This window comes from Dermochelys coriacea, chromosome 25, assembly GCF_009764565.3.
Source record: "Dermochelys coriacea isolate rDerCor1 chromosome 25, rDerCor1.pri.v4, whole genome shotgun sequence".
In the NCBI taxonomy this organism is placed as follows: Eukaryota; Metazoa; Chordata; order Testudines; family Dermochelyidae; genus Dermochelys; species Dermochelys coriacea.
Genome location: NC_050092.1, coordinates 8,860,676 through 8,883,493, shown reverse-complemented (window position 1 = coordinate 8,883,493; position 22,818 = coordinate 8,860,676). Strand labels below are relative to the sequence as shown.

The 22,818-nt window shown below is 43.1% G+C and overlaps 1 protein-coding gene across 8 annotated transcripts in view; it reads right to left on the bottom strand.

The window, feature by feature from the left end:
• Nucleotides 1-22,818, bottom strand: part of KDM4B (lysine demethylase 4B) — a 224,851-nt gene that overhangs the window by 74,073 nt on the left and 127,960 nt on the right. For 3 of the 8 annotated variants that reach the window (XM_043502586.1, XM_043502585.1, XM_043502584.1), the window contains 4 exons: nt 19,835-19,873; nt 14,915-15,087; nt 6,180-6,694; nt 1,694-2,318 (listed from right to left, as the gene is read on the bottom strand). In XM_043502586.1, the coding sequence (XP_043358521.1) occupies nt 2,019-2,318; nt 6,180-6,694; nt 14,915-15,087; nt 19,835-19,873 (1,027 nt within the window). In that variant the 3' untranslated portion in view covers nt 1,694-2,018. Of the gene's footprint in view, nt 1-1,693; nt 2,319-6,179; nt 6,695-14,914; nt 15,088-19,834; nt 19,874-22,818 lie in introns of those variants that run through there. The other 5 variants (XM_038383771.2, XM_038383773.2, XM_043502583.1 and 2 more) reach the window with 3 other exon arrangements.

Below are 22,818 nucleotides of genomic sequence, written 5' to 3'. Positions count from 1 at the left end.
TTGAAGTGGTTACACTCCAGATGGCCTTGTTGTGGCCCACTCCATTGAGGAGCTAGAGAGCTGCATTCTGCACAAACTGGGACATCTGGATTTTATGCACATTCAATCCCAGATATAGTGAGTTTCAGTCACCTATTCCGGAGGTGACCAAGGCCTTGTCTACACTAGAGCAAAATGAGATTGCAATGCCTTTCAATTGGTGGAACGTGCCCTTGCATCTACACAAAAATTTGCTGTAATGGATTGTTTGCTGGGCATCGATGATAGTTACCCTAAAAAAATTTTGTAGCAAGTCTCAATCAATGCTAACTCAACTGATTAAGCACCCAAGTGGACCCATTCCACTACAGCAGGTGTCTCACTGCTGTCCCTTAGTGCATCAGCCACTGCAAAACTGGCCTCTCTGGTCATTTTTCTGCACACCATGGTTCAAGGATCAGCTTCACAAGAAACCACCTACCCATACACATAGCATTGCCTGGAATTTGATTACAAGTCATTTTCAGAGCAAGCGACTTCTGGAACAGTATTTCAGCTCTAACTGATTGCAATTATTGTTGTTGACATCGTCTTGTGCCACGGTAACAACAACAGGCCATGAAGTTCAAGAATGAATTCAACAACTTGCACAGGGTCGTTTGGTAAGAGCTTGAGTCAAGGCGTCCAATCCAAAACAAAATTTCACTTTCTTACATTATACTCAAAATTGTGAGCAGGTGTTAAAGCTGACATCTTGGTCCCATCTCCATTGATTTCCACTCATGCAATGTAGTAAATACCCTCCAGTAAAGACAATCCCATCATCATACTTGGGTGTTCCCAGAGAAACTCTGGCTAACAGGGCTCTGACAACCATATTCCCACTACAAAGTTGAGGAAGAGAATTCAGAAATATGATGCCTTGATATTCTATTGCCTGATCCCTGGAAAACCTTTACACTATCTCCTCACAGTGAGGCAATCAACATGCCCCTTCCCAGCTGGGAAAATATCACAGGAATGCCACAGTCTGTATGAGCAGCTAGCCACACTGGCATCAAGCACTCAAAATGCTCAATGGCAGGACAAAGGCAAGGATTTGAGACACAAGGTCTGGAAAACTAAGAACAGAAGTCACTCTGATGTTGCCCACATACAGTGGTTTAAAAAAAAAAAAAAAGTTCCAGATCTCCAGCCAAAGACTGACCACCACAACTTTGCTGTGGACAGCAGTGGAACTCTGGAGGATGGATCAGCTAGGATGAAAATGGCAGGCAGGAAAACCCAAACGCAGGGAGGGGATAGATGAGTTGAACCTTGTCAGACAGGACCCCTTGGCAGTGAAGGCCATACAGAGTAATGCTGGCATTGCCCGATTACAACTCTAGCTTCTAAGCAGCTTAAAATCAAAGAACATGTTTGGGGTTCACATAGCTGCTACCATTAGCATTTGTGGAAAGGTAGATATAGCTACACAAGAACGTGAACATCCACTGCTCCATCATCCCCACCTCATTATACACTCCTTTTTTCCCCTACAGTCCCACCTCTACCATACCAACTCCCCCTATAATCTTCCTGCTCCTGCCAGATGCACCAGGCCAGGGGAAAATAGCAGGTTAAGTGGCAGAGCTATGCCATGCAGCCACGCCCAAAAGAGGACAAGCAGCAAAAAATAAAACCAAATTAAAAAAGGTACAAAGAGACCACGAAGTAAGCAGCATAAAAACAGAAGCATTTTATTTTGCCAGCACAAACCACACAGGCTGTGGCCAAAGCATTTACATCCTATTGTATCTGCCAGCCCACTTGCCACCCAGCAGCAGCTACACAGCGTGCACTGGTAATCACAGTATCGACGGCTTTTTTGGTATAAGGCACATACATTAGAGCACAAATTGGCCTGCTTTGAAATTTACAGCACAGGGGGTTAGCGGTTCAAAGGCAGCATCATTGTCCTTAGTACGGCATTCAGAATGAAAGCGAAGTGCATTCCATGCTACACAGCAGTCAGAAGTACAGGCACCACGTGCAGCCAATCACAGCTCCAGCAACTTGTCAATTTTAGCCCTGATCTTCCTCCGGGCTGCAGCCACTATATCTGAGAAACGCTTATACAAAAGGTGTTTTAATCGGGCCACCACATTGCATGGCAAAGCATATTTCCCGCTGCCACTACGATAGCTAACAGTGCCTTGCCATTCCCTCAGCTTATCAGGGGGAACCATACGGGAAAATAAAGCTGCAGCGTATCTCTCCGGTTTGCCGCTAACTCTCTTGAATATTTCCCTTCGCTGCCTTTTGGGAATCCTCCTCAAGGTGATATCATCCAGGGCAGCCTGTAATAGGTTAAGGTTGTTACTGTATTTGTCATTGAAAAGTTACCCCCGCCTCCCCATCTGCCTCCCCAAACTGTTCCTGGACAGGGTTACACAGCTGCCCAATACTGGGGGGCAACAGGCAATTTGCTCACCATTTGGGACAGCCTGTACAATTGATCGTACTTTATAACTGGAAGCAAGGGCGACTTCAACATTCTGTTGCACTGCAAGGCCTCTGTGTAGGGTTATTATGGTTACTAGCTGTCTCACCATTTTACCCTTTGACAGCAGTTGACTATTGGCAGTGATTACCAATAGACAAGCAGTCCACCAACCTGGGCAATGACACAAAACTACCACAATCCCAACCTAAGACAGAAAGCCAAAGACCAAGGACATGTCTGCTGAACTGACAGAGTCGCAGAAAGTTTACCAGCTGCAAGGGGAAAAGTTGTGACTCATGGGCCTTGCTCTGTTTCTCCAGCATGATGATGATCCACACATGGACACGTATATGAGGCAGGAATTTGTCTCCTGTAATTCCCTATCCTTCTCTCACCATTCACAGATATGGGAATTTATACAGGGGCATACCAGGCTTATGGAAGGGATGTGTCCTCCAGGACTTCTTGCTATAGAACTCCCTGTTCCTGCCCAATATCCTGCATTTTAAAACGCTGAAAATATCCCATATCGGGAGGCTCCCTTCTTCCCACCTCATGATCCCAGCTGTATCAGAGACTTTTCACTCAAGACAAGGAGAACATCTGCGAACAGTATTACATACAACTATGAAAAAAAACTTGTCAGGTTTACTTCATGAAGCATTCTAAGTTTGGATGTTTATATGTGTGTGTCTTGGGGCATCAGATCTGCTCTAGTTAATACACTATTACATTTCAGAATATACATTAAGGCCATTTTAGAATTTGTCTACGCAGCAATGCCTTTGGAAGGCAATGTATATTACTAGCATAACAGATTTCACTTCACTTAAGGACTTCAGTAACTCAGCCAGAGGTTACAGGCCTATTACAGGAGTGGCTAGGCAAGATTCTGTGGCCTGTGATGTGCAGGAGGTCAGACTAGATGATCATGATGGTCCCTTCTGGCCTTAAAATCTGTGAGGCTATAAAAATAACCTACCCCATCCACGCTGGGCACACACACATTCCCTTCCTCATTATCTTCATACAGCAAATGAATACAGAGGTCACGACATACTGACAATGAAATTTAGTCCTTTGCCCTGTTTTCAGAATAGGTGCACAGAGCATCCCTGACCAAGTAGCTCTCCTGTTGGTGACTCTGCTAACAGTAACTCTTGCCTCCACATCTGCATGGCCTAATGCAAGTGTCTAGGACAGTATTCCAGTCATCTTTAAATACCTTTCAGGTATATTGTGTAAAACACAACAACAACAAGCAGAGATAATAGGGAAGTTTATTCAGACAGTTCTTGCAATGTGGCCTTCAGTCTATCACTGACTCCACTGATATCCTCCATTTCCTCAGGGAGTAGTTGAGTCTTCCACTCCCTTGAGGATGTGTTTTCGTAAACCAGGGAAGCACATATGCAGAATAGCATTAGAGACAGCCATTTCACTAATGTCAATGCAACTGCAGGGAACAGAGGTCTAATTTTTGATCTTTGTGAAAAATGGATGAATTTGAGACTCATTAGAATCCTCCCAGGCCAGCCAACACAGATATGCATGAACTGACTACAATGATATACCGTGACCTGCATCACAAAGGAGTGCTACCTCTTGTTAAAGCACTAAGGCTTTGCTGAGATAGCAATTGTGTTTCATCAATGCACTGGTACAACTGAGGAAATAACAGTTCAAAGCTTGCTATAACGTCCTGCACACTGATCACATGTACCTCTGTCACAACAGTGCCTACAGTGGACTTATGGACCCCAAACTGATTCCTAACTGACTGATAGCTGACTGGGATAGCTAGCTTGCACACTGCTATCACTGAATCCTACCTCAGCCTGGAGAAATGAGCATTCTAGTGTTATAATGTCAGGGTGACCTCAGCACAGAGGTCCAGGAAAATCTTTCTTCCCGAAATTCTGCAGTCGCCGCTGGACATCCCAGATCACAAGCACATTCTGGTCCCACCAATGTGCTCATGCACATGGCCCAAAGCATCTCTCCCCACCATTAGAAACTCATTCAGGAATAAATCAGAGAAACGTACTCTGAAAGTCCAAGGTGACAGGGGACTCCAGGTACCCTTCTTTTGGTCTCCAACACTCAGCATGAGGTCTTGAAAAACAATCCACTGCATCTCAGCAGCTGCCTCATGGTAGCTTTTCCTAAACTCAAGCACAAACCTTTCTTCATAGGTGAGGGACACACTTGAGAGTGTTTGCGCTAGCCTATATGTTCCAAAAACAGTTTGGAAATAATACCAGCAACAAGGTAAATACTGGAATACCCCACAGCCAATTACTGGAGTTTCCTAAAGACTATGGGAGTTTAACCCCTCCCTCCCACAACTGTCCTCGGACCTCAGTGGCATCCCACAATACCTAGCAAACATTACCCAATATGGCACGATGACAGACAGCAGTACTGGGAACTCAGATACATTCCTAGTGGGCATGGCACCTCAACCAGCACAGCCACAAAACTGTAGGGGTCTAACTTGCTGCAATATTACCAATGTGGAAATACTCACATGAGCAGCTGAACAACTGGAGATAAAACCAACTATTGAAATACTACTGATTGGTTTCTCTAGTGTAGACAAGGCCTGTAGCATTGTTCATTGTGGCAAGCTCCTCATCCCGGGGGGGGGGGGGGGGGGGGAAGAGGCAGAGTTTCCTTGCAAGCTGAAGGTGAAAGGTGGTGGCTTTTGTGCCACTGATAGCTCCTGTTCAGACAAGACTCGGTATTGAGCCAAACAGGATCCCAGGGCTTAGCATCTCTTTGAAAAATGGGGAGGAGGGGCAGAGGACAGAGTCTCAGCAAATTCTTAAAAACATTCCTTCTTCCAACCAGCATCACAAAAGCCTTTTCCTAGATTTAGGTTCAGCGCACCACTTTCCACCACACAACAGGCCATCGCAAAGCTGAATCAAAACCTTGCGAGGGTAAAGTTCTATAGAACCAATCCATCTTCCAAAGGATCTAGATACTTCAATTCTTGCGGTTATCCCAAGTGCAAGGCAAGTCCCCATAAGTGTATGAGGTTCTGCACAAGATGCAAATCCCTCACTGAAAAGCTTACACTCTAAAGGCACAAGTGGGGCACAGTATATTGCGTAGCTATATAAGAGAACAAGATACAATGCTGCACAACAGAACACAGTGTCTTGTTCCACTGTATAACATGAGGAAAGGTCCTTAAAAGCTCAAATAGACTCAGCAGAGTCAGATTTGGGGGAGAAAAAGAGGGAGAACCCACATGGCCGGAAGTAAGTCCTCCAAAGCAGTGGCTCTCAACCTTTCCAAACTATTGTACCCTTTCGGGAGTCTGATTTGTCCTATTACTCCCAAGTTCAACATCACTTAAGAACTAGTTGCTTACAAAAATCACAGACTTAAAAATACAAAGAGGAGTCACAGTTCACTATTACTGAAAAATTGCTGACTCATTTTTACCATATAATTATAAAATCAATTGGAATACAAATTAGCCTGATGTACACCTCCTGGAAGACCTCTGTGTAACACTAGGGGTACATGTACCCCTGGTTGAGAACCACTGCTCCAAAGCATTACAGAACTCTAGCTCAGATCCCACGATGCACACTACTGTCCCACCAGACTTTCCCTGGAAGCAATATTTATTGGTCTCCTGATAGTCAATGGTTACTTACATCAGCAGCAGGTGCTACCAAGCCCTCCTTCCGACACATACCTGTAAGTCACTGACCTCAGTGGCAACATCCGCATTTTCTGCTTCTCTGCTCTCCTCCTCCTTCACAGTGAGCTCCAAAGGGACCACCTGCTCCCGCCAAACCTGGCCTTTTTGCGTGGCAAACTGCTCAAAGGCCTGCTGGCAGGATATGCGCTCCTTTTCAAAGACCACCTTTTTGGTCCGTGGAACCACATAAAGCATGGGAATGATGGGGCGGGGCTTAAAGTCATCCTCCTCGCTTGGCACCTCTGAGGGCAGGACGATATTGAGGGGAGCAGTGGGTAAGCTCTTCTCTGCCGTGGCTGGTGCTGCTGCAGGAATCCGCGGCCGTGCTGCCGGTGCCTCTTCCTCTGCTGGTTGCTGCTGTGGCTGTGGAGGCGGCAGTGGCAGCAGCTGCTGCTGCAAAGGAGGCTGAGGTGGCTGCAGGTGATGACTGTGATGGTGATGATGGTGAGGGTGCTTCTTCTTTCTCTCACCTTTGACTTTTGGGGGACGGCCCTTCACCTTGCTGTCTCCTGTTAAAGAAATGGGCAAGAATCAACTTCACATGCTGAAATATCAGGACATTCTTTTATTTCACCTTCCCCCACGTACAAATGTTGGTCAAAAAGCTCTGGATTAACAGGACAGGCAACAGAAACCCCCTCATCTTTGGAACAGGTGCAGCACGGGCATTGGCCACGCAGGATATACCATGCTGACCCTCAGCTCTGACGCCGAAGGACTGGCTCTAGAAATCAGAAGCTCACTTTGTGCCAGTGGTCGATTCGATCTTTGACCTGCCTGCCAAGACTGCCAATGCAAACATCAATTGGGTCAGAAGACGCCTGTCCACCAGAGACTAGACTGAGAGCTTCAAGGTTCACATGAACATTGTATTAACATAATACCAGTCATTGGCGTAGGCAGAAATAGTGATGTCAAGGTCACTGGAATTCTGATCCTAGAATCCAGCTTGACTGGGTTACAGCACTGGAATAGACTAAGCGAAGGAAAGTTCTACCTAAAGTAACTCCTCACTTAATGTTACATTGCTGATCAATTAGGGAACACACTCGTTTAAAGTTGCACAAATGCTCCCTTATAATGTGGTTTGGCAGCCACCTGCTTTGTTCACTGCTGGCAGGAAGAGCAGCCCGTTGGAGCTAGCCGGTGGGGGCTTGGAACTAGAGTGGACCAGCAGCCCCCCACTCCCCCAAGTTCCCTGTGCGGCAGCCGCCCAGCAGGCTATTAATTGCCAGCAGTTCAGCTGTCCCTCCCCCCATGGCCCTGTGCTGCTCCTGCCCTCTGCCTTGGAGCTGCTCCCCAAGCCTCCTGATTGCTGCACAGGGGGCGCGTGCTAATATCAGGGTGTCCCCTTACCCCCTGCTCCTGCTCACCCCTTCTCCATATAGAGCAGGGCAGGGACACGATAGGGCTCAGGACAGAGAGAGCTTGCTGGCCGCAGCTGCTGTCTCAACTTCCTGATGTACTTAAAAAGGCAGTGTATTTAGAGTGGTGTCAGCATACTTAAAGAGGCAATGCGAATCTCTCTCCCACAGACAGGGTGTGTGTCTCTGTCTGCCATGCTGTCTCCCCTCCCTCCATTTGTTTTGCCTTGTAGAGTATGAGGCTACATTAACAACAAATGTGTTAACTCTTGAGGGCTCAGCCAAATGCTAGTTCATCATTTAGCAGTAAGGCATTCCCTGGGAAATATCCCACCCTCTATGTTCACCACCTCAACCAAGCTTCAAAATCATCATTGCTGTGTACAGTATTAAACTGTTTGTTTAAAACTTTATTTATCTCTCTCTCTCTCTCTCACACACACACACACACACACACACACACACACACACACACACACTTTTGTGTCTGGTGAAAAAAATTTCCCTGGAACCTAACCCCCCGCCCCCATTTATCTTCATTCTTATGGGGAAATTGGATTTGCTTAATATTGTTTCACTTAAAGTCGCATTTTTCAGGAACAGAACTACAACGTTAAGCAAGAAATTACTGTACTTCCCTCACTAGCTATTTCACATGGTTTCTCATTTGCCTTATTGTTCAGTGGGGCAAGTGATAGTTAGCAGAAGCCAATATACCAATGTCAGAAAATCCTTCCTACTTAAGGAAGTGTATGAATCAAGGCACTAAACATCTGAGCATCTCACTTACTTCTTGGCACCTTGACAAAACCTAAGCTGGAAAACATGACCATTTGTCCCCAAAATCCCACAATTAAGTCACATGTAACTAAGCCTCTTTATTTTAGGATTCTGGTTTGATAGGGTCATAGTCCAGAGGTGGAAGGACAGTTCTGCCTTTGACAAACTCTGAGCAGAATAATATGCATTTGGAGGACTTCCATATCCCATTTCATGCCCCCCCCCCTCAAAACCATCCCCAATTACTGTCCCCTCCATGAAAAAGCATTGCTGGCATGTGAGTATTACGGTATATCCATTGCAGTCAACAATCCTGGGAAATGAAGCCACCTAAATCACTTTACTGAAAGGCTTCTCGTGCCAGGTCCTTTAAACCATGAATCAAACACAGCATTGAACCAGATCTATTACCAACACCATCTCAGTACTGGCTACTGTCCTGGGCACTTTCAATGCTTGCTTTCATCTCTCCCTCCTGACGCACCGCCATTCATTTTATCTGCATACTGTCACATCTCTCTTACAAAGCGGTGACAGCACACAAATTCCTTGGGCAGATAGATGCCCCAATATTTTTCTAAAGAGACGGGGACCACCCATAAAACAGAGACCTTCTCTCCTCTCTCCCCGCCATCCCTCCCAATATAACCCTGTAAAATGATTGGGGCAATTTGATTTCAGAGCATTCCAGAACAGCCATGATTAAAATGCCTCCTGGGCCTTGGTGAGCATCTCTGGGTCAGGATGGAAGATGTCTTGACTGTTTCCCTTATTGCATCTGCAATGAATTATGTTCCCTATGCTCACCCCTCCCCACATTTCATGAATAAAGTTATCAGTCCACACAAAGGAAAGTAAATAATAGATGTTCCACAGACAATGCCAGCCCGCAATTTGTTTAATAAAAGATTGTTTTTCCAACTACAGCTGCTAGGACTGGATGACTCTGTTGCAAAAGGTCACTCTCCCTATTAATAGGATGGGGAGGGAAGGGGGAAAACCACAACCTAGAATTGGGAGCAGAGAGACAGAGAACGTTACTCTAATAATGAAGGTTATCAACCAACTCCCAAGCTCAGAATCTGCCATTGAAAAGAGTGTAGCAAAACCAACTGGCCAGACTTAGCTCACTGCAGAAAATCAGATAAGCTGCCACTGAATAATGTGATACTGTGTAAAAATGATTAAACGCAGAGTAAGATGAAGCTGTAAGAATCCCTGCTGAAGTCTTTTAGATGGACATCTAAATCTGGACATTTCCCAGGAGTGTGTGTTCTGAGGGTCTTATTTACACTAATTTATAAAAATGGCTACAAGGCCAGCCCAAATAGTTATTGTTGTATTTGTGTAAGTAGCACTTCAGATAAACTGGTTGTAGTATCACACAGACAGCAATACGGAATTTCCTTCGAGAGAAAAACACATTGAATGAAAGTCAAATTGGATTTCTCCTCAGTCACACAAGAACAGATCATATTTACTCTATACACTCAGAGAATTCTCTACCCAAGCAACAAAATGAAAGTCATTCACTGGCTTTGTTGACTTCTAAACAGGCTAATTTGATAGGCCTGGATACCGGCTGCTATTTTAAAAGCTTACATGTTAAGAAGACAAAAGATGTCATTTACAGGTATATCTGAAAGATGTAGCAGAATCCAGGAATAACAGAGTGAGAGTCGAAGGGGAAGTCTGTTAATCAGGAATGCTTACAGATGTAGAAGAGGTCTTTATTTTTAAATCACTACCTTTTCATTACGATGGATTAGTGTAGGAACCCTGGGTAGCTATTCATTCACTGAAAATGGATCCAAATAGCACAGCAAGTAGACATGAAAACTTTAAAAATGCAATAGTTTCATTTTTGGAGGAGAAGAAGGGGAGCTGGCTGGGGCGGAAGCAGGTAGAAAATGTATGCCAATTTCAATGGACATTACAGATGCTCAATACTTCTGAAAAATCAGGCTACTTATGTAGGAGTCTAACTTTAGGCATCCACATTTGAAAACTTTGCGGAGTACTGACTTCATCTGCTACTAAGAAATACCTATAAGCCCAAATATCTGCACTGGCACAGAAGACTGGAGACGGACATTAACAGCAGCAATTCAGGCCCAGCTGTAGTTGAATGCTTTTCAAGTTGTCAACAATACAATTTAAGGAACTATAAAGATAGATGCTGTGGAGATAAAGGAAGAAGGAGGCACGCCTTGGAGCCCTATTTTACCCCGTGGCGTTTGCTACTTCCCACTACCCAACACAGATGTAATGAGCTTAAGTAGTGTTTGTGTAAAATAAGTAAGAACTACTAATTATTTTTTAAGAAAGGCTTTTAATGATTTACTATAACAGCATAAACAAAACAAAAAAAGGAAAACCAAAGACCAGCACTGAATAAGAATACAAAAGGCAGATTATATTGAGCAACCAGACTTTTTTTTACTCCATAGACTTTCCCTGCATTCTTTCGAAAATGCATTACCCTTCAGTCGGCTGCTTTCCACACTGGCCAGGTACAGACAGTTGAGAAGTGCACGTCCCTTCGGTTTAGGGGGTGTGGGTCAGGTTTTCCTTATGACCGAAAACACACACACAGTCCCGTGCCTTCGTCTTTTTTATCTGGTTTGACGGTTTGATGGTTTGACGTGTTTTAGAACAGACCAAACAATCAGGATGGGCCACATTGTTTATGTGGTTGCCCTAGTTGCATAATAGATGTGTATTTAATTTTCATGTCCAACTGTTAGTTGTTCATATAACTTGGGCCTATTTATTTTCTGGAGCCAATTAGATCTTAAATGTGGGTAATTTGGGGTTGATAAGTACATAGAAGTCAGCACAAATTGTTATCTGGTTGCAGCGAGTCCTGACCACATGCTTAAACTTTATTTTTTGCAAGGCTTGCATTTTAAAGTATACAAAAGTTTGAGGCCTAACAATTGCAATACTTCTATTTCGTTCGAGCTTAACAAAACAGTTCAATTTACTCACAGGTGCGTCAATCTAGCAGCACAGCAATCATAGAACCACAAGAGGAATTAGAGATGGGAGAAACCTCGCAAGTCTTTCTCCACGGCATCCCTCTAGTAACGCTGTATTGCGCCATGAAGTGATTTCTAGTGTTTTGTCCAAATCATTTTACGTGTTCCAAATGATTGGACTTTCACCTGTCCACTTTGGAGACTATCCCACAGTGAGAGAGACTCTCTAAGAGTCAGACATTTCCTTGTCTCTTCCCAGTAACAGTCACTTTCATTTTCACTTTCTTAACTTCATTTCATTACCTCTTGGTCTGGACTCCATACCCTAAAACATTCCTCTCCATCTTTTATGTTTACACCCTTCAAATTATTTGTGGGGGAACCCAACTGGTCTCAAACTTGCAAGCAAACAGAAGCTGGAAGCAATACAAGAGTAGCACACTCAACCCTAGGGGAAGGAAGCACCTTCCAGTAGCCATGTGTGGTCAAATGAAGTAGCACTGCTGACTCTCTATGGAGCAGGTGGTAGCTAGCATGAAATTTGACTTTTAAAGAAGAGTTTTCATTCTAACAGGGGTGTCTGTCCCAAAGGATGCTAGGAAGTGATCTGAAGTATCTTGCTGGTCCACACTACCTTAACACATTTTGATGTGGTGTCAAGACATGATTTTGCATCACATGACAAGACTACTGTATCCCAGGAACTTTATTTACCCCTCCCCAAACAAAGCTGGAAGAAAACAGGGTGACACTCAGCGATGTCCTACTTGACAATAAAATAATGCAAGGTGACATGTCTACTGTGCTCTTGACTGAACTGTAGTGTTCAGGTATTGCAGGGTTGTCTAATCAGTTATTTTATAAACATATATAAAAAATGTATTACAGGCACCAGATAACATGGCAATTACAAATCATTGGCATAAATTTGAATTTTTTGCCTTTGGTCTGTGTGCATGCTAAAACATTACACTCTCTCTCTCTCTCTGTGCGTGTGTGTGTGTTGGTTGCACAATATACATATACAATCACTTCACAGTTAGCTGTCTCGTTGCTTCTTTTCACATCAAAAGACAGAGTCCTCCTGTGAAGCACAGGCATCTACATCCCAGCCCTGAAGCACTGATAACACGTACAGCATGGCACACAGCACCTGTTGGTCCATGCATTACGTTCTTTCTAACTCACTCAGAGAGGAGCAGAGCTGTAATGCTCTCTCCTTAACTTCTAGTCACAAGGAAATCTGCTAAGAAATTCTGAAAGCATTGATACTGAAATGATAAATTACTAACAAAGCTTAGTCATAAAAGCCAAAGAGAAAACACTGTCAAGTTTCTGGGTGAGAAACCCTTAAAACCATAGCTATTAATATTCAAGAAGTCCAAAAAACAACAACACGAAACAGACTTATTTCTTGAAAGCTGCCAGTGATCTCTGAAGAATCCCACCTCTTCCTCCTCCCCCTCCCAACCTGCTTTGCTCCTCTTTTCTGGAATAAGTGGAAAATCCCTTAACAACCAGACTAAAAATCAAAGCAAACTGAGGAAGCCGGGATGGGGGAGGAGATAAGGAAAATAGGGGAGGAAAATATGCAACTATTTGCTCAGGTCAGCCAGGTGCTCTCTTCTGCACTCTGTACAGTAAACAGTTTGTTTCAACAGTAAACAAAGGAAAATCAAATTATTTAGTTGAAATCTGTATGAAGGTTCAGGATGAGAATGCAGACCATGGCATGCAAGAAGATGGGCAAAATCAAGTGTATTTAGCTTTTCAAAAGTCCTAAGAAACTGCACTAAGAAACTGACCCATTGCTGACAACGGTTATCAGCACAGTGGCCCCCTGAAACTGCACTGAAAACAGACTAGCTGCTTGTCAAATTTTCTGCAATGGTGCTGAAAATGCCGTTTGTCCCTTCTAAGCTAGCAGTTTTCAACACCAGAGCTAAGTGTGTGATTTAAAAATCTGCTCATCTAGAACACAGCCATTCTTCTCTCCTCTCCAAGTCTAAGGATCTCAGATCTGTCCCTGCCACTTGTATCTAGTCTCCCATGAGACATCAGCTTTTTCAGGCCATTTATTACAGGCAATAAGTGTTAAACTTGTACATGAGCCAAGTGTATAGTTTAATGCACTGCTGGCATTTTCAGGATGGAGTGACAAGAAGTATCTTCTCATGCTGTACTGCTCTTTCTCCATATCTAATATTCCACATCATCTTATCTTCCTTGGAGCAGAAGGGAGAACTGTCTAGCTGACAGATCATGGAACTACATTAGGAAGCTGGGTTCTAGTCCCAGGTCTTCTGCAGACTTCCTGTGTGACATTGTCACCAAGACATTTAAATCTCTGCTGCCTTAGTTTCCCCCAAATTTAACTGGGAATAATAAGGGGGTATACATTATATGAAGATGAATCCATTAATGTTTGTTAAGTGCTTTAGAGTTTCTCAAAAGTCAGGTTTCAGAGTAGCAGCCGTGTTAGTCTGTATTTGCAAAAAAGAAAAGGAGTACTTGTGGCACCTTGGAGACTAACAAATTTATTTGAGCATAAGCTTTCGTGAGCTACAGCTCACGCTTACCTGCAGCATGAACTGCCACAATCAATACAGCACTGAAACAGACTGCTTTAGTGGTAACAGAAAGGGCCCCTAGTGGGAAGAGCTACAGATTTTTAAGAAAAGACTTGGTTTTTCAACAGTGAGCATCAACACATATCATGTGATCTAGAGAGAAACATATCACTCACCATCCGCAAGCCAGGACACACACTGTGCCAAACTTTCAATATACTTTCTCCTTGACATGGTGCCTCTGAAACAAGGCTTTTAAAGCACTTTACAAAAACACTTCTCACAACAATCCTGCAAGGTTAATAAATATCACATCCACTGAATAAATGTATGAAAAGCAGCCAGCGTGATGTTAAGTGACTTGCCAAAACACTCTTAGAGATTCAGTGGCAGAGCTGGGGAAAGCAGCCTTTGTCTCAACTCCCAGTTCCCTGATCAGACTAAACAACACTTCCTCTCCTGAAGCAAAGTTTGGAACCTGTGCTGGTTCTGTGGGGATCCCAGGGACTTGTGCTAGCTCAGCCACTCACCCCTCCACCAGATGGATTGGAGGAAAAAAAGCTCAGTCAAATTTCTGCCCTCGCACCTGTGGATCTCACACATCTTAAGATCAGCTTTATTTGCAGCCTCCCATGGGGTGAGGGTAGGTAGGGGGGGGAATCTAATGCCCATAAGAATGCACAAAGCATTCCTTCTCACAGGAGGGGACAAAAAGTGTATCAAGTCATTCCTTTATGCAATATTTAAAAAAAATACTCCTCTTGTAATTATATTTTTACAAAACTAATAGCTTTGGCAAAACTTCCAGGCTCTGCCAAGAAAGCTATTTGGACTGCATTCTTAGAGGGAAAAATTAATTGTACTGTAAATGATGGTGTACCTCAGAAAGTACAGATTTAATACAGGGAAAGACTCCACTGATTTTTTCAGGAGGAATAAACTCTAGATAACTTATTTACAAATGCATTTTGGAGAAACAGTTTGCTCCACTTCTGTTTAAAGACAATGTGCCCATCAGTGAGCATGACCCTTACCTTCTCCCCCCTCGGTCACTTTACTTCTCTCCTCTTCATCTAGGTCTGGCCCTCTTTTCAGCTCCTCCTTCATTTTGACTTCTTCCAGGGCAGTCTCCATAGCTATGACTTCCCCAAGAGACTTCTGATCCTCTGTTTTATGCCTTCTGGGTTGACTTCTTTTTCTGTGAGACCTGGAGAGGCAGAAATAATGTTTCACATAAAGAAACAGCCTTCAGTTCATAAATGATTACTTTCTTGCAAAGAAAGGGCTCAGTACAGAAACCAAACAACCTTCCTGGGAGAGAGAACACAGGCTGGTTAACAATGGCCTAGGACAGCCGCAGGGACAGAGCAGACATCTAAAATTGAACAGGTAAGCCTGAACAACACAAGATCTAAGATCCATTCACAAGAGCTATTAATTCGAGGCATCCCTAAGGTTCCCCAAGAAAGTTTTCACCATTAATATAAACTGATGTTATCTAGTTACAGTAATTTTAAACTATATTTTTAATCTAAGCTCCTTTTGCCCACTTTCTGCAAACTTTCTACAGAAGTAAGGGTCATATTTTGTTCTCTGCCTGCACTCCACCTTTTTGTCTCTTTCTAGATGTCTGTCTGCCTCCCTACAGAAATCTGAAGGTACTCTGCAAAGGAACACAATCCAGCTATCAGACACTACCAAGTGCCACCAATTTTTAAAAAGCAAGGCATGCACTGCTTAGGGCACTAAGTCAATATAGATAGTCTATGGCTTTTTGAAAAACTTGAAACAGAAGCGGTACAATTAACAGGGCTCACAGGTGATGGGGAAGGCTAACTAAAGAAGCACATTAGATATCAAGCATCAATTTGACACTAAAGGCCTAGTGGAGACAACAGCCTTAATGAGAGTGAAATGGCCTGTTGGTGAAGTCCAAGAGGGGGAAGATAGCTGCTCAGGGTCACTATCTGCAAAGGGGACATGAAACCAGGGAGTCTCTCCAGTTTAGGAGCCACACTTCATTTAGTTTTTAAATAGTATATCAAACAGATCTCAGAACCCTGGGTCTGAGCCTAACAAAACCCTTTATCAGAAGAGACTGATTCAGAGAGCTGTGACTTTCATCATCATTTTAGCATGCAGAGATTTTCGAAAGTAGCAGCTTCCATATGGTGTCCCCATTCCATGCCATTGCATCTGCCACCACATTATAGAGGAACGCAATGCCATCTATGACAATTCATCTGCCCAAGACTCTACAGGAGCTGGAATCCAGCTCCACATCCTCAGAGCCTGTCCATAAACTCAGCTGCTAATTAGATTTGGAGTAGAATGAAGTTAACAGAGCTCTTTATGAGGCAACAAATCATATAAGAAAAAAACAACCTGAGAAATAATGAATGATTAATACAGAAGAAAGTTGATCCACGCGCACAGTAATTTATAATTGCTAGACTCTAACCATATGGTCGCCCTCTAAGTATAGATGTTAACTTCACGCTTGCAAGACATTCTTTAGCTCGAACATGCAGCTGAACCCAGAAGGATCACAGCTTTTCTCTTCATTAAGATCCTGAAAACATACCATCTCCTCAGAAGAGAGAGAAATGGACAAAACTGTTAGTTAGAAGTTAAATCTTCTGTAGTTGGTTAAGCAGAATCAAGTTTTGGAGGCTATTTGTGGTAAAGAATGTCTTTTACCCCTATTATTCACAAGTATGGCACAAAGGTTGCAACAAGTTGTAAAGCTTTAACCTCATATTGGATGCAATAAAGGTTTCACAGTGCTCTTCTCCCTCCTGAAGCTGCAGGGATATAAGCAGAAGGGGGAAAAAGAGCACTCTCATCTGAAGAAATTGTATTTCTGGAGTTACAAGTAGGTGGGTTGACATTACTAGAAGAAAGATGATGTTACCTACTTGGACACATTTCCGATATCGGAAACAGACTGTGAATCTGGTTAAAAGGAACCCTGGGGCAGATAATCTTCACAACTACATGAAATTAGGGTGATCTTTCCATGAGAACATTACTGCTTTGGAGAGCTCACACTATGGTGTACTTAGCTGTTTATGGGGTTTGAAAACTATTTGGAAAGAATGAAAAAGCCAGAAAGGTGGCATTTGCCTCTTTTGAAAAGAGATTTATTTCAATATGACTTGAGGAGTAGTTTAAACTAAAGAGTTTGGACAAACTCACAGAACAAGATAAACTTCACCCTGGTGAGGGTGTTCAGGCAGAATTCTTTCAATCCAGGAGTTGCAAACATATGGAGAACATGGCTACATGAGGTCACTGGACCAACAGCTTGAAAAGTGCATCACAGCGATTTTGGAATAATCTGGGAAGTTATGAGCAGAGTGGACAAAAGGTAGGTGGACCTTTTACAACAGCCCAGGTAAACTGAGCGGCTTCACTGCTACGTAGTAGGCTCACACAGAGAAAGAAGGGTGTGGGGAGCAAAGAGAGAAAGGAACAACACTTAACATTCATAAAGTGCTCTAAGCCGATATTAACATTCACAACACACCTGGGAAGCAAGTATCATTTCCAACGTACACACAGAGGTTAAGTGACCCTGCTGAAGGTCAGTAACTCAGTCACAGTCCAGAGAAAAGAACCTAAGAGTTCTGACTACCAGACCATGCTGACTTTCCTGAAGCTTATTTGGGAGAAAGAAGAGACTGAAATTGTTTTAGGAAGATCGGCTCTGAGAGGGAGCAGTATTTAAGAGGCCAACTACCTGTAAAATTATCCTAATTGAAGTATTTTAGGACTCTCATATAAAATGAGCATTCAGAGAATTTCCCCACACCACTCAGTTTTCTCTAAAGTAACAGGCCAATTATTATACGCGGGAAAGCTGGGGGCAGGAATGACACAAAGCAACGAAAGGGAATGGAAGAGTCCTGGAGGACAACACAGGGCTACACTAAACAAAGATAAGATCCAATTAATACAAGCAATCTGTTTCTTGTCTAGGTGTTAGTAATACCTGGATTTAAGATAATGGACACATTTATTAGGTCTGCAAGTTTTTAAAACAGTCACTCATCAGGCTTCCTAGTGAAAACGGTCTCAGATACTGATTTTTAAAATGAACCTAACTCTTCATTCTAGGGGTTTAAAAAAAGTTATAGGTCTGTTGTGATTAATGTTCTGCTGGTGTTATCAATTTAAATACATGCCAGATGAAGTGGAGCCATCTCTGGAAATGTTCTACCATTGCACAATACTAGATGAGGGGACAGAACTAGTCTGCACAGTGCAGAGCAAGAATTGTGGGGAAAGGAGAGGGAAAGCAGGAAAGCGTGTGGAGGAGAACACACACGCTGGTTCTTTTGGCTTCTATTGTAATTCAATTTCCTCTTTATAAAGATTTTCCCTCTTAAAGAAAGCATGACCAAGGGAGAAACCATTCTCCTTCCAGTTCCTATTTGCTTCTCCTATTGGCAGCCCATTTATAAAACCTTCTAATCCAATTAAACTTTTTGGAATGCAGCTGCTGTTTATTGGCAACCCGCTCTGTTGACCAATTAGCTTTAGCCACAATCAATTTACCATTATGCAAATACCATGTCAGGGCAGCATTTTCGCTAGCCTAGGTTTATTCAGTACATCAGCTGCACATTCAAGAATGACAGACCAGAACTAGAATGGGACAAACAGAGCTCCCAGAAAACCTCTCCTGACAGAAGGAGATGCACACCATTAGGAAATCAAACAAACGTAAAATAAAGGAGGCCTCAGAGACAGTACCCGAATATCCTCCATGCCACTGGGATCAGACATGACTCAACTGCTGATTTTACAGCTACAGGTGTTCAAGATTAAGATTGGTATTACTGAAACAACAGAGACCTAGCCAACCCAGGATAACATCTTCAGATTTAATAAAAACGGGAGACTGTTTACCAAAGAGGGAAAATAAAATAGGAGTAGGGTTACTTGTGAGGGCAGATTAATGGCAGTAGATGGCAATTAGTTTGCAGAGAGAAATGATGTAAACATGGGTGATGCAGCAGAGATAGTTTGGACAAAAGGACAGAGAAAGTCATTCAAGGGATTCTGGGATGTGGCTCTATGCTACAGCTACAGGGCAGAGTCAGAAAACAGAACAGGAAAAGCTTCTTCCAATAAAGCAGCCTTAATTACAGCATTCCAATTGCTCATCTATTCAAGTGACAAGCAAAGCTGGCAAAACTGAAAAAAGGTAATCATGGTCCTAGGGGGTAGTGCAGGATTGCTTTCTTGCACAGGTTGTTGAAAAACCTTCACAGTTGTAAGCTATTTTAAACTGAATCCTGAATATAAATCCAGTGTGGCAAATACAGTTGACATTGACAACCATCTAAAATCCAGTATCACAATGAGCTCAGTTGAGTCGGACATGTTGGCATTAAATGACCTGACAGGGACATTCAAAATTATGAAGGGATTTGATAGAGTGAAATGAGAAGCTGTTCCCATACTAGGAAAAAGGTTTAAAAACCCAGGGACACATTCAAAAGTATGAAGTTAGGAGTATGTTTGGAATTCAAGCCATGCTATTTCTCTTCTAGAGAAGAGAACATGGAGATAATACAGTCTAGTTGAGGCTAGAATTGGATTATATGAGCATAGCATAAATGCCTATCACCAGGGTTAGAGAATGGAGAATCGGAAGAAATGGCTAATCATCAGCTAATCTCCTCCCACCAAAGAAATTATGGAGCAGAACAAGGAGGTGTGGTTCAAACATCCCTAAGGAAGTCAGACCCATTTTCTTGCTCTACGTATTTATGCTGTGGCTCATACCCACAGTAACAGAACCTTGGGATTGGGTTCTGTTCCGTCCAGCAGTCCATTACTGAAGAGTTCAGTATTACTTTATAGCAGCGACAGAAGGAATGTTATTCCTTTTTCATAATGGGGACCTCAGGAAAACAGGAAAGGGGAAAAGGGAAATTACATACCGGTAATTTTGTTTGTTGTCCTCTTCTTCATCTCCCATCCTACAAAACAAGATTCCAGTAGAGCAAAAATTAGAGCGCCTCCTGCTACGAAGCTAAGTCAAAAAGACTGTAAAGCACAGGAGATTTATACAGCCACGTTCCACTCCTTTTCCCGCAAATCATTTAAAAAGCACTCGAAAAACAAACAGAATTAGGAGACACATACATGTGTATACAAGAGCAATGGAGTGTAAGTGATGGGAGGATGTGAAGATGGGAGAAAGGGAGGACTACAAACAACAATTACTGGTATGTAATTTTTCCCTTGTAGTATGCCCACTCTTCTCCCATCCTACAAAACAAGATTCCATACAGCAAGCAGAAGTGATAAGTAGTGAGAACAAAATTTAGGCTTTATGTGAAAACCAAAATCAACCTTATAAAGTAAGGAAAGATCTAACTGCTGAGAAGTGATGGTGGTCTCAGATATAGTGAATCCACCTAAAACAGCAGCCCTGTATACTCACTAACAAGTTGGACCTAAATTCTGAGGCAAGGTCTCCTAGATTTTGCAGAAAACTGAAAATTCTGAACCTACTTCATTTACGTTAAGGACAGAGGGTTTTATTAAATTAAATAGGAAAATATTTAGTGGAATCAGTATAGGAACCCAAGTGTTACTTATTTTGACTTTAGGGGCAGAGTGAAAGTGAAGTTTGGGATTGTGGAGTAAGCACTCTAGCTGATGTTTATGCTAAAATAATCAGTAGTACATAGCTGAAAATGAAATGTAAGTGACCATATCTTTAGGTTTCAGAGATAACACCCAATTGAGATGAACAGAGCAGCTTACCCCTTGCAGAGCTATTGTTTCAGGCTGTCTGTAGACTCATGCAGACATCACCTCACTGGTTTGCATTCAGCTCACATTTTTAAGGTTATTTTTAAAACCATGAGAGAGAGAACCTTTTTTTAAATGAAATCTTAGATTCTGGAGTACAATACTCTGCCAAAGGGTGGGTTCCACACCTGCAGAATCACAGCCTTCCGTAAATCAAGTCAACCATATCAGATGCATCTGCCCAAGTGGTAGCAATGGCTCTAGAAATTCGTTCATGAACAGACAAAAGGGAGGCTGAATTAAGTCTTGGAATCAAGTAATGATTCTTTTAGAAGCTATTAAACTCTTGTTTTGCCAACAGAAGCAGGCAAGATTAAGACAGTTTCTAGGCTACATATAATGTCACAATACACTTCATCCCAACTACAATACAAAGCTCCATATGCAGGAGTTGCTGAGGCAAGGAACTAAATTTACATAAAAATTCTGGAAACTAGGGATAATTTATATTTTAGGTGCTTAAAGATGCAGATACCTAGCAGAATTTTTTTTTAAAAAGGCCTAAGCTGATTAGGCACCTAGCTCCCATTGAGAGTCAAAGTTAGAGAAATTTGAGAGCCTTAACTGGCCAAATGAAGCAAGGTCTTATGCTCAACTTAATGGCATTTCAAATATTGGCTTTTGCCCCTGTGGAACCTTACATTGCAGAGTTCCACTAGAAATGCACCTCATGCTCTATTTCTGACAGCAGACTTTTACCATACTGTTCATTGTTATGAACTGAACTTCGCCATTCATAAAAAGTGTAAGCTGGGAAAAAAACTCCTCAAAGCTCATGGGCAGAAAATACCCTGATGAGGAAGCGATCCATGTCTTTCTGGAAAAGGAGCAGTACCAGGACCTCAACAAACAACCTGGGGGACTGGGACAAAGCCAGCCAACAAGCAACTGAGTGACGCATGAAAAGGGACAGGGTTGTTGAACTGGAGGTCAGAAACAGAGACTAGATCTTTGCTAACTAGGTACACTTTCCACAAACGTAATAACCACCATTTAGGGAACAGGCGAGTCTTCTGTTGCTGGTGAAACCCACAGCTAGAGCTGAAAGTTACTCTTTTTTGTAGGCTGGGGGAAGGAAAAAAAAAAAAAGATAAAAAGGACAAAAAAAAGACTTAGGGCTGGTCTCGACAACTGGGAGATAAATTTAGCAGGTCTGGTGCAGACCCACTAAATCGACTGCAGAGTGCTCTCCGGTCGACCCCAGTACTCCAGCTCTCCAAGAAGAGTAAGCAAAGTCGACCAGAGCGCGTCTCCTGTTAATGCAGCGCAGTGAGGACACCGGGGTAAGTCGACCTAAGCTACGTCGACTCCAGCTACGTTATTCACGTTGCTGGAATAGCATAACTTAGGTCGATTTACCTCGGTAGTGAAGACAAGCACTTAAAGGTAGTTAGCAATGAGTGAAAGGGCAGTAGGAAAGGAATCGAGGACCCCTGGAGATCTCCAGGGTGCTGCAATAAAGGCAACCACACAAACATGGCAGCTAAAAGAGAAGCACAGTAGTAAGCAGGCCCCTTGAGAGCTCACCAGCAAGCCCACAGATACATGTGACTGAGCAGCAGAGAGCAGGAAAATACAGAAGGAAAAGTGAAAGCAAGGACTTAGGGGCAGCACAGAGATATGGAACTCAGTTGCCTGAAAGAATAGGGCTGAAGCCTCCATTCAAAGATTCCCTGAACATAGTACTTTCCCTCTGGAAAGATAAAAGGGAAGCGTGAAGGTTACAGCCGTGTCCAAGAAAAAAAACCTTATAATTACCCAAAGAAAATGAGAGGAGTCATGGCTCCTGAGGGCCCTTAGTCCCTGGGAGGGAAAGCTAAGGACTCGTCTATACATGGAATTGTTCCTGATTAACTCCATGTGTAGACATGCCCTGAGAAATCAAGACCCAAGATCCAGTAATGGCTTGCTTGGAGGAGAGTTTGAGTCCAGAACTGCACCCTGAGGATCTGGAGGCATCTAAGCCTTCCAGAGCTGTCCACTGGCTGCTCAAGCTGTATCAGAGGTTCAGCAACTCATTCATTTTAACCATATCCCACAGAAGAGACCAGACTGTGCCCTGAGGGGGCCAGGGTAGGGAAGGGGGAAAGAAGGGGAGTCATCC